General features: G+C 42.5%; 1 protein-coding gene across 1 annotated transcript; it reads right to left on the bottom strand.

Annotated features, from left to right (window-relative positions):
* Nucleotides 1-1,981: 1,981 nt before the first annotated feature.
* LOC134360168 (gastrin/cholecystokinin type B receptor) lies at nt 1,982-3,226 on the bottom strand. The gene has a single exon (XM_063074198.1). It carries the CDS (start codon nt 3,224-3,226, stop codon nt 1,982-1,984), a length of 1,245 nt encoding a protein of 414 aa, XP_062930268.1.
* Between the last annotated feature and the right edge of the window lie 11,296 nt (nt 3,227-14,522).

Genomic DNA, 14,522 nt, shown 5'->3' with positions numbered 1-14,522 from the left:
AATAAATTGCTTGAGGAACTCAGTTGGTTGGTGGAGGGGGGGGCGGGGGTGGTGAGAAGGAATTTTCAGGTAAAAACTCTGCAGATGCTGATACAGGGTTTCAGCTTGAAACATCAACAGTTCATTACTCTCCACCAATGCAGCTTAACCCACTGAATTTCCCAGCAGTTTGTATAATACGATCAGATATAAATCTCCAATGCAGCTTTAGATGCTGGAACACCCATATTTTAAAGATATATTCTAAATATACTTAAACAAAATATTCTCATAACCTATATCTTCAACGGTTTTACATCTCCAATACCAGTAAAACAGTAATGTTTTACTAGGTTACATTATGAAAATTCTTACTTACATTATTTTCAAAACCTGGGTTAATGTATGAGGAACATTTGATGGTATTGGACCAGTATTCACTGGAGTTAAGAAAAATGAGGGGGGATCTCATTGAAACATTTTGAATATGGAAAGGCCAGCTCTAGACAATGTGGATGTGGAGAAGATGTTTCCTATAGCACCCATGACCAGCGGGCACAGCCTCAGAATAGAAGGATGTCCATTTAGGACAGAGTCGAGAAGGATTTTGTTTTACCCAGATGGTGGTGAATTTGTGGAATTCATTGCCACTGACAGCTGTGGAGGCCAAGTTATTGGGTATACTTAAAGCAGAGTTTAATAAGTTTTTGGTCAGTCAAGATGGCAAAGGTTACGGGAGAAGTCAGGAGAATGAGGTTGCGAGGGACTGTAAGGAGTTTGTACGTTCTCCCCGTGATTGCGTGAGTTTCCGCTGGCTGTTCAGGTTTCCTCCCAAAGCCCAGAGATGTAACAGCTGGTGGGTTAATTGGTCATTGTAAATTGTTCTGTGATTAGGTTAGGATTACAATTGGGGGACCGCTGAGTGATGAGGGCCAGATAATGAGGGCCATGCTGTACCTCAATAAAATAATAAAAAATATAAATAAGAAATCAGCTGGTGGAATGGCAGAACAGAATCGATGGGCCGATTGGCCTAATTCTGCTCCTATGTCTTATGGTCTGAGTCAAATTTATGACCTTGTCATTGGCACAAAGTGGATAAGTGGCATTAGAAGCTTTAGAGGAGCCACATAATATTCTCACTCGGCCTCAAATGGCACTTGAACTAACTGGAAATTAATACTTTTTGAAAGGAATTGAAAGTAAAAGCAGCATAGTAAATAATATCAATGCGTCATGTTTAACCCATTGAGCACAATTATAAATTAAGTACATTTTACAATTACCAAACAAAGGTATGCAACCACATCACGTTTCCACTCAAACTTTTCAGTCAGGTAACAAAATGACAGATCATGTTAATTTTATCAGCACGTCTATCTTTGAAGTAGTATTCTCGTTGTTCTGTCTTGCTTAATGTCAGCAGACACTAAGGATTTCCCCACTCCTTCGATCTACATTATAACATCCCACGAACAATAAACCTGGAAGACTATTTAATAATGTAAAGCTTTTAAAGATTTGGGTCCGTGCGTAAAACGGGCACAATCAGGACGTAATCGCTTTGTTTAAATAGTCAATATTACTTACAATCACAGTAGTTTACCTTATATTATTCCAATTGCATAATATATTTTATAATAATTCTAAATACACGGTACTCTAATAATTGTTTCACAAGACAGGCGGGAGTTGGAATTTCTCGTGGATATCTTCATATCATTTCCTTTTGATCTGAAGTTTTGACATTTGATGTGTCCCGATCTCTGGGACAAGGTAAAGGGTAATACTGTACTGAGCTGTCGACCAATGCCTCCACCACAGTATCTCAAGGATGGATGGACATATCTCCGTAACGTTTACAGGGCTGGAATAATCAGTGAAGTCAAAAGATTAGTTACTTACAGTAAAGTCAGGTGAAAAGATCTTGAATTAAATAGAGAGGCAGCCCATATTTATTCCCTGACACATTACTACAGCAGTTTCTCAATGATCATATTGTTTAGTCAAACGATGTCCCACAAGTAATTCCAGAAGATAGGCTTGTGCTTTGGTTCGGAGTCCGGCTGCATTCACTTTCCACTACGTGAGGGGAAGCTCGGTACTGAAGCAGGATAGAAGCGCCGCCCGGAGCCGGAGCGCTGCCCACGGTTAGACTGAAAACGGAATAAATCCGTTGTCTGCAGGTTTTCTTGAACTTCTGCACAGACCTATACAAGTTTCCTATGAAGCAGTAACAGAGAGGGTTGAGACTAGAGTTGGTGAGGCCCAGCCACTGCGCAAAAGATCGGATGTGAAGAATCCATCCTTGGTGGAGATTGTCCAGCGGAGCGTTCGGCATCTTGAAATCGATCCACATATCAATTGCATACAAGGGCAGCCAGGACAAGGCGAAGAGCAAGACAAGAACCACGACCATTTTCACGATCTTCTTGCGCGCCTTCAACCTGGCGCTGTTGCCCACTAAATACCTCTTGTTGCCCTCCTGGAGCCTATCCTGGCTCCCCCAGAGCCGGCGGGCCGTGAGGAAACAGATGACGAGGTTGAAGAGCACGGGGAAGCCGTAGAGAGCGCAGAAGAGTAGGAAGTTGTAGCCCTGTCTCAGCTTCGCGTCGGGCCAGTTTTCGGCGCACACCGGGATGGTCAGCTTCCCCTCCAACAGCACCAGGTTTTCAGTTTTATTCATGAAGATCAGGGGTATGCAGAGCGCCGAGGATAAAAGCCAGACAGCACAGATCATTCCCAGGACCCTTCTGCAGGTGAAGAAAGCCCTAGCGTGGAGCGGGCTGTGGACGCTGTAGTAACGGTTCAGACTGATCACGGCGAGGCTCAGCACGCTGGCGGAGACCGCTACCGCCTGCACGAAGGGCACTGCCCTGCACATGAAGTCTCCGAACACCCAAGCGTTGTAGACCTGGTGTCCAAGTGTGACGGGCATGCAGATGCACACCACCATCATATCACAGGCAGACAGGTTGATCAAGAGGCTCCGGGTCGCTCTGGCCAAGCGATTGCCTCTCCTTCTCGTCAGGACCCTCAGAGCCATGATGTTCCCCACTAATCCAGTGATAAAGGACAACGAATAGATTACCTCCAGGACGATGGTTGTGGGCTCATAACCCGAAAACAGGAGGTTAACGTTCAAATGGATGGTCTCCCAAAAGCTCAGGTTGCTACTGGGAGGACTCAAGGAAAAGTTCCCGGGAAACCTTTCAAGCAACTGCAAACTGAACCGAGTTCCATTCATGTTGAGAGACTCCGTTCACTGAAGCGTTACAAGCGCATCGCGCCAACCTTCAGCCAAATGCTGTGCGGCTCGGCTGAGTGCCATTCTCAGTTATTCCTGCTCAGATCAAAAACCAGGGGTCTGTCAAAACCCCGATGACCAAGAGCAGAGAGCTCGCCGCACCGGAGGACTGGGGTTTGGGAGGATGTTATCTCCTGGTTTGCACGATACTATTCAAAAGTTTCGTTCGGCTTAGGAAACCCGTTTTTTTTTGTATGTGAAAGCAATGGAAGTTAAACGTCCAGATAATGATGAAGCTGTGAGCAGGCTGCGGCTGAATCAAGCAGATCAGACACTTGCTCCGTCCACGGAGGAGAACGTAGATACGGACTTAAACAGGGAGCGAGCGTGTGAAGCTCCGGGTAGTCTCGGTAGATGGCGATCGCGAGCAAGTGAGCCCCCCCCTCCCCTCCCCACCCCTACCCCCCCATTCTCGGCGCAATGTCCACTCATCAATACCCTCCTTTCTCTCATCGTTTCCAGCCGGATTACTATACAGGATACGGTTTTGCTCTCAGAGGAGAAGAAGAGTGAATGGATTTTGGAACTGATGACAGTTATTGATAAATGAAGACAAAGTTTTCACTTGTGGGCAAGAGCATTATTAGAGGCCATCAAGACAGGATAATCACCAGGAAATCCAATGGGAAATTAAGAAGAATCTTTGGGGGAAATGTGGAACTCTCTGCAGTGAGTGGTAGAGGTGCGTGAGGGAGAAGGGAGCAATGGATTAATAGATATACAAACGATGAGGGAGTATAGTAGTATGTTGAGAAGAGCATAAATACCAACATAAATAGTCTGGGTTGAATGGCCTGTTTCTGTATCGTATATCCGAGCTAATGATAATACAATTTTTCAAGTAGGCTCAGATCTAAAAATCTAACATAAGGCAGAACAGGATAATCTCTTACTATCTCTTCTTTCAGTTAGTCCTGACGAAGGGTCTCGGCCCGAAACGTCGGCTGTACCTCTTCCTAGAGGTGCTGCCTGGCCTGCTGCGTTCACCAGCATTTTTTTGTGTGAGTTGCTTGAATTTCCAGCATCTGCAGATTACCTCGTGTCTGCGAGGATAATGCTTACAGTATACTTAAGGGATTGATGATAGTTCCTCGCAATAAATCTGGTCATGGGAACTGCTGCGTGAAGATTTAATCTAGTAAACAATCTTTCATACCTCTATAATCTTTAGAACTGAATACTTGTTGTTTTGAACCGACGCCTGCTTTCTTTGCACTGAATAAGTTTTTGTAAATTTCTATTTAGAGACTTGATCCTGTATGAACAGTTCGCAGCGTGCAGTGGGAAATAATGTTAAATAACACAGTCTCTGAATTTTGAAGGCACACTTGCATTTTATTTTATGCAGATTTAAAACAAAAATAAATATTATTAGGGATAAAAACCTGTATGAAAGTAAATACCAAAGCGACAGAATCTCCTAGTGGCAGTTGGTACTTTGAGAAAATGAACAATACAATTTAAATTGTTTAAAATATATGACTCAATGAAGCTGGTTTTGTAGTGATGCATATCAGGTACTGTATAGAATACAATCGAATCACAGTTAAATAATGTCCAGAGTTATAGATTGTTAATATGAGATACAACAATTGAATCCCATGAGGGTACTGTGGGTCATTTAAATTCAAGCAATTAAGTAAAAAGATCTACATTGTGAAAAGAAAGCCAGAATCAATAAATGGTCACAGAATAACCACACTATAAAATTGCCCCATCTTGTCCTTCTGGGAAGCAATGTTGCCATTTGGGGAGTGGCGTTTGTGATAGGGACCAAAGACAGTGGGGTTGATCTTCACAATATTAGGTTGGAGGAAATTTGTTACTCCAGATTAATTAAAATTTTGAAGGATCTTCTATTTGAAAGGTTTCTCTTTCCACACATTCTGCTTGACTTGTTGAGTGTTCCAGCATTCTCTATTATTAATTCAGATGCTCAGCATCTGTGGTTATTTGATATATTAAACTGGATGACTCTTAAGAACCACTGAAGCACCACTTAGTTCAGGGGTCAATTTGGAATGAACTGGCATAGCCTATACTTTCCACATCCAATGAATAAATTAAAAATATCAAGACGAGAGCTGAAAATAGCTTTCAGATGGAAATGCAAAACGAAAATGTCACCTATACTGAATGTACTGCAATTAATTTGTAGATGTTGCCTAGGGAGTTTACATGCTTATTTGTAATTCTTGCTAAGATTTCAAAGTGTTTGACATTCCTGTCTTAATATTTCTTCCTCTTGTAATCTCCAACTTTTGCCACTGTTACTTTGTCAAACCTGACAGTTGAAAGATCTGATAAACTAAAATCTGGGGGAGAATAACACAGAAGTTTTGTCATGCACTGTAATTTCTAAGAACCATAAGAAATAATAAAACTGTTAACTCTGAATATTTGTAATTAGGACATGAAACCTCTGGACTTACAAATAACAGGGGAAAGAGACACAATTTTTATTACTGAGAGTTTTAGATTTTTGAAATAATAACAAGAGATCTTTGAAGATTTTCTTAATCCTTAAGGACATGTGATTTAAATATATTTTGTATTTATGAGTGGACAGGATTTTAATTATCAACACAGTAAGTAAGAATGAAATAGGTACAGAATCTGGAAATATATTACAGCAACTAATATGTTAAAAGTTCAAAGCAAAATTTATTATCAGAATACATACATGTCACCCTGAGATTATTTTACTGCAGGCATACTTAACAATTCTACAGAACAGTAATTGTAAACTGTAAACATCAGGAACTGTTAACTGTAAACAAATTGTGTAAATGCAGATATAAATAAATAGCATTAAATAACGAGCATGAAATAACAAATTAACAGAGTCCTTAAATGAGTGTAGTTATCCCCTTTTGTTCAAGGGCCTGATGGTTGAGGGTGTGAACTGTACTTGAACCTGGGGGTGTGAGTCCTGAGGCTCTTGTACCTTCTACTTGATGGCAGCAGTGAGAAAAGAGAATGGCTGGGGTGGTGAGGATCTTTGATGGTGGATCCTGCTCTTCTACGGCAACATTTTACGTAGATGTGCTCAATGGTTGGGAGGGTTTTACCCGTGATGTACTGAGCTGCATCCACTACCTTTTGTAGGATTTTTCACTCACAGGCATTTGTCTCCCCATACCAGGCTGTAATGCAGCCAGCACACATTGCACCACACATCTGTAGAAGTTTGCCAAAGTTTTTGATGATATGCCAGACCTCCGCAGACTCCTGAGGAAGTAAATGTGCTGTCGGGCTTTCTTGCCAACTATAGCTATATGATGGGTCCAACACAGGTCCTCTGAGAAAGAGAAACCCAGGAATTTAAAGTTACTGACCCTCTGCACCTCAGATCCTCCGATGATTACTGGATCGTGGACCTCTGGTTTCCCTCTCCTGAAGTCTACAATCAGTTCTTTGGTCTTATTGACATTGAGTGAGAGGTTGTTGTTATTACACTACACAGTTAAGTTTTCCTTTTTAAATCTTTTTATTGAGTAAGTATACAAAAAAGGTAAGCCATATAAACATTAATACAATGTTAAAGTATAATAAAATTCCAAAAGATATCAATACCAAAAAGAAAATACTACAAGCAATGTAATTTAAGCATAAGAAACCAAGATAACATAATAGTATACTAAATTTTATATATATCAATGGAAAAAAAAAGAAAAAAAAACCCCCAAAAAAACCCACCGTGCAGCTAACTAAAAGCAAGGCAAAGCAATGGGCTAACTTGAAACCAAACAGAGTTAAACTTAAAATCACGTCCTCAATCCCGACCTCCATTAAAAACAGTGAAAAAAAAACAAGAAGGGTAAATATTACATTAAATGAAAATATCGAATAAAAGGTCCCCAAATCTGTTCAAATTTAAATGAAGAATCATAAAGGTTACTTCTAATTTTCTCCAAATTCAAACATAAAATCGTCTGAGAGAACCAAAAAAAGGTAGTTGGAGCATTAAGCTCTTTCCAATGTTGTAAAATACATCTTTTCGCCATTAAAGTAAGAAATGCAATCATTCTACGGGCTGAAGGGGAAAGATTACTAGAAATTTTAGGTAGTCCAAAGATAGCAGTAATAGGGTGACACAGTTAAGTTTTCAATCTCCCTCCTGTATGCTGATTCATCGCCACCCTTGATACAGCCCACAACAGTGGTGTCATCAGCAAATATGGTTTTGGAGCTGTACTCAGCCACACAGTCATCGGTGTAAAGCGAGTAGAGGAGGGGGCTAAGTACACATCCCTGTGGTGCTCCTGTGCTGATGGAGATGGTGGAGAAGATGTTTTTGCCAATCTGAACAGACTGGGGTCTGCAAGTGAGGAAATCCAGGATCCAACTGCACAAGGTGGTATTGAGGTCCAGGTCTTAGAGTTTACTGATTAGTTTTGGGGGGATGATGGTACCAAATACTGAGCTGTAGTCGAGAAGGAACATCCTGATGTATGCATCTTTGCTATCCAGATGTTCCAGGGTTGTGTGAAGAGCCAACGAGATAGTATCTGCAATAGACCTGTTGCTATGGAGGAGATCCAAGTCGCCATTCAGCCAGGAGCTGATATGCTTCAAAACCAGCCTCTCAAAACATTTCATCTCTGTGGACGTAAGTGCCACTGGACGATAGTCATTTAGACAGGTTACCACACTCTTCTTTGGCTCAGGTATGATTGAAGCCTGCTTGAAGCTGGTGGGTACGACACGCTGCTGGAGCGAGAGGTGGAAGATACTGTATCTGTGAACACACCAGCCGGATTTGGGCACAAGTAATCAGTACTCGGCCAGGTACTCTGTCTGGACTGGGTGCTTTCCTTGGATTCACTCTCCTGAAGGCAGACCACACATCATCTTCAAATACTGAGACCACTTCTAACCAATCTATACTTTGACAGAATGCAGCAAGATGCAGCGGTAATTCTGCCTGTTCTTAGCCTATTTCAAATCTGACCCGTGCTTCCAATGGGACATGAGAATTTCTATAGTCTGCTTGGAATGATGTGGGCCTTGTTTATTTTGTCTCTTCCCATCTCTGTCTCTGGAAAACTTACTTGAATCATCTTCCATGAATAATTTTGATTACTAATCAATAATCAGGATGGCTTCCTCCAACTCAGCAAGTGGAATCAGATGATGCCCTCTCTTTGCTGGTTTCCATCTATTGTTAATGATATGTCATCTGATCAAGGCTTTAGTCGCCTCTTCAGTATAATCTGCTTAGTTATTTGCTTATCGTGAAAAACATCTGCCTGGAGGGACCTTGGGACAAATAATTTGAAGGCAGTGGTGGGTTTGACATGCAAATGACACTGTTCTGATGAGAGTGGGTGGCCAGTCTTTAACCAGTAGTTGGCAGAGCAGCCAACAATCTTTATGGGTGTCTGGGTGAATTCAAGTTCAAGTTTATTGTCATGGGTATAAATAGTTAGGGGACAAAATGCCATGAAAATTAGCTTTCTGCAGCAGCAGCGCAGTGCATTACAGATGTGACAAATATAAATTATGTAAGCTTGAATTAACATATAAGAAAGTTATTTGCATAAATGAGGGAAGGAATATAACTTTCTGACAGCCAGGAAAGTATAAATAAGACCTTCATAATGGTCAGGCATGATGACTACACTCAGTGGCCACTTTATTAGGTACACCTGTATACCTGCTTGCTGATCCTAGTATCTCATTATCCAGTCATGTGGCAGCATCTCAATGCATGTAGACATAGTCAAGAGGTTCAGTTGTTGTTCAGACCAAACATCAGATTGGGGAAGAAATGTGATCAAAGTGGCTTTGACTGTGGTATAATTGTTGGTGCGAGAAGGGGTGGTTTGAGTATCTCAGAAACTGCTGATCTCCTGGGATTTTCACGCACATCAATCTCTGGAATTTACAGAGAATGGTGCAAAAAAAAAACAAACAAAAAAATCCAATGAACAGCAGTTCTGTGCGTGAGAACACCTTGTTAATAAGAGTGGTCAGATTAGAATGGCCAGACTGACAGGACAGTGACATTAGCTCAAATAATCATGCATTACAACAATAGTTTGCATAAGAGTTTACTTCAGTGGTTGGTAAGTTGATGGAGAAGATCCTGAAAGGCAGGATTTATTAACATTTGGAGAGGCCTAATATGATTAGTAATAGTCAGCATGGCTTTGTCAAAGGCAGGTTGTGTCTTATGAGCCTGATTGAAGTTTTTGAGGAAGTGACTAAACACATTGATGAAGGAAGAGCAGTAGATGTAGTGGATATGGATCTTAGCAAGGCATTTGATAAGGTACCCCATGCAAGGCTTATTGAGAAGGTAAGGAGGCATGGGATCCAAGGGGACATTGCTTTGTGGATCCAGAACTGGCCTGCCCACAGAAGGCAAAGAGTGGTTGTAAACGGGTCACCAGTGGTGTGTCTCAGGGATCTGTCCTGCTCTTTGTGATTTTTGTAAATGACCCGGGTGAGGAAGTGGGTTAGTAAATTCGCTGATGATACAAAGGTTGGGGGTGTTGTGGATAGTGTGGAGGGCTGTCAGAGGTTACAACGGGACATTGATAGGATGCAAAACTGGGCTGAGAATTGGCAGATGGAGTTCAACCCAGGTAAATGTGAGGTGGTTCATGTTGGAAGGTCAAATATGATGGCAGAATACAGCATTAATGGCAAGACTCTTGGCAGTGTGGAGGATCAGAGGGATCTTGGGGTCCAAGTCCATAGGACACTCAAAGCTGCTACGCAGGTTGACTCTGTGGTTAAGAAAGCATACGGTACATTGGCCTTCATCAATCGTGGGATTGAGTTTAAGAGCTGAGAGGTAATGTTGCAGCTATATAGGACTCTGGTGAGACCCCACTTGGAGTACTGTGCTCAATTCTGGTTGCCTCATTACAGGAAGGATGTGGAAACCATGGAAAGGGTGCAGAGGAGATTTACAAGAATGTTGCCTGAACTGAGGAGCATGCCTTATGAAAATAGGTTGAGTGAACTCGGCCTTTTTTCCTTGGAGCGACGGAGGATGAGAGGTGACCTGATAGAGGTGTATAAGATGTTGAGAGGCATTGATTGTGGATAGTCAGAGGCTTTTTCCCAGGGCTGAAATGGCTAGCACGAGAGGGCACAGTTTGAAGGTGCTTGGAAGTAGGTACAGGGGAGATGTCAGGGGTAAGTTTTTTTACGCAGAGAGTGGTGAGTGTGTGGAATGGGCTGCCGGCGGTGGTGGTGGAGACGGAAATGATAGAGTCTTTTAAGAGACTCCTGGATGGATACATAGAGCTTAGAAAAATAGATGGCTATCGGTAAGCCAAGGTTGTTCTAAGGTAAGGACATGTTCAGCACAGCTTTGTGGGCCAAAGGGCCTGTATTGTGCTGTAGACTTTCTATGTTTTATGTTTCTAAGAGTACAACACGTTGAACCTTAAAGTGGTTGGGCTACAGCAGCAGAGGACCACGAACATATACTCGGTGGCCACTTTATTAGGAACACAAAATAATCTGCAGATGCTGTAAAAGATCAAAGCAACACTTTCAGTACGCTGGATGAAATAAGCAGGTCGGGCAGCATCAGTCAGAAACGATGAGTCGACGTTTCGGGCCGGAACCCTTCGTCAGGACTGAAGAATGAAAGAATGAAGAATGGGGAAGGATTTGAAGAATGCTTGTAGCATCAGTTGATAGAGCAGTAATTTGAAAGGCAAAGGGGTGGGGGAGGTGAAGCATTGACGTCATAGCCCTGAAAACAATGGGTGGTAAAAGAAGGAGGCGGAACCATGAGGCAGCTGGGGGAGGGGGCAGAGTGAAATAGGGATAGAGGAAGGGAGGGGGAGGGAATTACCGGAAGTTGGAGAATTCTATGTTCATACCAAGGGGCTGGAGACTACCTAGACGGTATATGAGGTGTTGCTCCTCCAACCTGAGTTTAGCCTCATCATGGCAGTAGAGGAGGCCATGTATGGACATATCTGAATGGGAATGGGAAGCAGAGTTGAAGTGGGTGGCTACCGGGAGATCCTGTCTGTTGTGGCGGACAGAGTGGAGGTGCTCGACAAAGTGGTTCCCCAATCTGCGTTGGGTTTCACCGATGTAGAGGAGGCCGCACCGGGAGCACCGAATGCAATAGATGACCCCAACAGACTCACAAGTGAAGTGTTGTCTCACCTGGAAGGACTGTTTGGGGCCCTGAATGGTTGCAAGAGATGAGGTGTAGGGACAGGTGTAGCACTTACACTTACAGGGATAAGTTGGGGTCATCTATTGCATCCAGTGCTCCCAGTGGGACCTCCTCTACATCAGTGAAACCCGACGCAGATTGGGGGACCGCTTCGTCAAGCACCTCCACTCTGTCCGTCACAACAGACAGGATCTCCCGGTAGCCACCCACTTCAACTCTGCTTCCCATTCCCATTCAGATATGTCCATACATGGCCTCCTCTACTGCCATGATGAGGCTAAACTCAGGTTGGAGGAGCAACACCTCATATACCATCTAGGTAGTCTCCAGCCCCTTGGTATGAACATAGAATTCTCCAACTTCCGGTAATTCCCTCCCCCTCCCTTCCTCTATCCCTATTTCACTCTACCCCATCACCCAACTCCCTCATGGTTCCGCCTCCTTCTTCTACCACCCATTGTTTTCAGGGCTATGACGTCAATGCTTCCCCTCCCCCACCCCTTTGTCTTTCAAATTACTGGTCTTTCAACTGACGCTACAAGCATTCTTCAGATCCTTCCCCATCTTTCATTCTTCAGTCCTGACGAAGGGTTCCGGCCGAAACGTCGACTCATCGTTTCTGACTGATGCTGCCCGACCTGCTGAGTTCATCCAGTATACTGAAAGTGTTGCTTTGGCCGCTTTATTAGGAGTAGGTGGTACCTAATAAAGTGGCCACTGAGTGTATTAGTGGTTCAGGAGGACAATAAGCTATCCAACTATATAGAAATCCTGATGGTTTGCTGTCGAGCTCAGTAGGTGACGCTTGCTACACTCCTTTTCAAATCACTGGAATTTCAGTTCCTGCACTGTCTTCTGAGATGAGGGCCATCATTGAAACCCATCTGCTTCTGTTTCCCATGCTTCCTTTAAACTTACTGTGTTCATTGGAATATTTTATTTAGTTTCATATAGACTGAGGGGTCTGATCTATATACATATATATTTATGTGGTTGTGTTTTTACTAATAGCCTATATGTGCTTGCATATGTGAGAACTGGGACTCCAAGCCGTGGATTCACCAAGTGGGGGTTGGGTGCCGGGACGAGGACTGGGCCTCAAAGCCATTCTCGCCTAGTGGGCATCAGGTGCTGGTTGACAGATGATATTGGTGGGCCGGTGGGCCGGGGGGAGCAGGCTGGTTCTGGACTATATATATATATATCATCAAGCTGTGGCATCATGGGAGTCAGGGTGGTGGGCTGTCGGAACTCTTATCACACGACTGTGATCTTGTGTGTGCCGACTGTGTTTGACTGTTAGTAACGTGGCTTTGCACCTTGACTCCCTAGTAACGCTGGTTTGTTCGGCTGTATTCAAGTGGTTAAATTGACATTAAATTTCCTTTGAACTGGAACTCTCACTGCTGCTTTTGTGATGCAATAATGAGACTTGAATTGAACATTAGAACAAAAGTGAATTCAAACAATATCCACAATGATGGTGGCGAGTATATTGACTGGTTGCATTATAGCCTCGTATGGAACCATCAATGCCTTTGAATGAAAAAACCTACTAAACGTAGTGCATATACCCAGTCCATCATGGTTAAATCTCCATCACTGAGCACATCTACATGTTGCATTCTTGCAGGAAAGCAGCATCCATCATTAGAGGCTCCCCACCAACCAGGACCACTGCCAGCAGAAATGTGGTACAGGAGCTTCAGGACTCACGCTACTAGGTTCAGGAGCATTAATTACCCTTTAACCATCAGGCCCTTGAACCAAAGGGGATAACTTCCCTCAATTCCACTTGCCCCATTACTGAATTGTTCCCACAACTTATGGATCCACTTTCAAGGACTCTTCATTTCATGCTCTTGATATTTATTGTTTATTAATTTATCATTATTATTTCTTTATTTTTGTATTTGCACAGCTTGCTGTCTTTTGCACACTGGTTAAATGGCCAAGATAATGTGTTCCTTCATTGATTCTATTGTGATTATTATTCTATTATGGATTTGTTAAATATGCCCATAAGAAAATTACTATCAGGGTCATATATGGTGACATAGTTACTTTGACAATAAATTTACCTTGAACTTTGAACAGGAGCTCTCTCTCATTGCTGCTTTTGTGGTGCAATAATGCTATGAAATTTTGGGGAGAGAGAAACTGGTCAACCTTTATTTCATTTATATATAGCCAAAATCACAACCTTTAGATTTTTCTAGGATCATCCAAGTGCAGCATTTTTATGTAAGATGTGAAGTGATAACCTGATTTATTCTTTACCAAATGCTTTACTACTCCAATACCAAAAACATTTCAGAAGAAATTCCAGATTGTTATTTCTAAACTTTCTCATTGTTCAAGCTATTCTTGGTGTTTGTTGTGGGTGCAAATACAATTTGACAACTTGCAGAGAAAAGTGGAAGTTGGATTCAGGTCATTGCTGAGTTTGAAACCAATTCCATCTAGATTCTACTGAGATTTGGCATCCTTTTAATTTGCCTCTATTAACCTCTTGCAACTGTGAAATGAATAGTTAGACAGCTGGAAAATCTTTTGATGTTTGTTTCTGAAAAGATAAATTAATTGACAAATGTACTCCCCTCCATACTTACTGCAAGACTACACTTCAGTTTAATTGGGTATGTTAAGTGCGTTGCCAGACTGGCTTTTTACTCTTCAATAATTCATGCAAGAAAGGATATTGTGGCCCCATAGGCTGTCTGTGTTTGTCACTTCACAAATCACTCCGTTGAATAATAAGGTGTAACAATTCCAAAATGGTTTGAAGCTTTAAAAGTTATGATTACAGCATTTATTCTAACTGGCTGAACTTCATTATTGACTTATTTTCGGACATTTGCCAACAGTTGGCTCTGCTTCATGACGACCTGCTTCAAACCCCTTCAATCCCCAAACCCTCCCCCTAATATATATAAATTACCACTCTCCTGCAATTGCCAGGACAGCAGTTTTTCCAGCTAAGTGTTTGTCTATCGCCAACGTCGATGAGGACCTCGACACCATTATGGTGTTGAGTCTAGTGCGTGATTTGGATTCAAGTGAGGGAGAGTTGCGCAG

Source organism: Mobula hypostoma, chromosome 22 (assembly GCF_963921235.1).
Source record: "Mobula hypostoma chromosome 22, sMobHyp1.1, whole genome shotgun sequence".
Taxonomy (NCBI): Eukaryota; Metazoa; Chordata; class Chondrichthyes; order Myliobatiformes; family Myliobatidae; genus Mobula; species Mobula hypostoma.
The sequence above is the reverse complement of the archived record's forward strand: the minus strand, read 5'-3'. Positions and strand labels throughout refer to the sequence as shown.

Bases quoted from the DNA above. Each gene is read 5' to 3' on its own strand.
- LOC134360168 (XM_063074198.1), bottom strand. From the start codon at position 3,226: ATGAATGGAACTCGGTTCAGTTTGCAGTTGCTTGAAAGGTTTCCCGGG.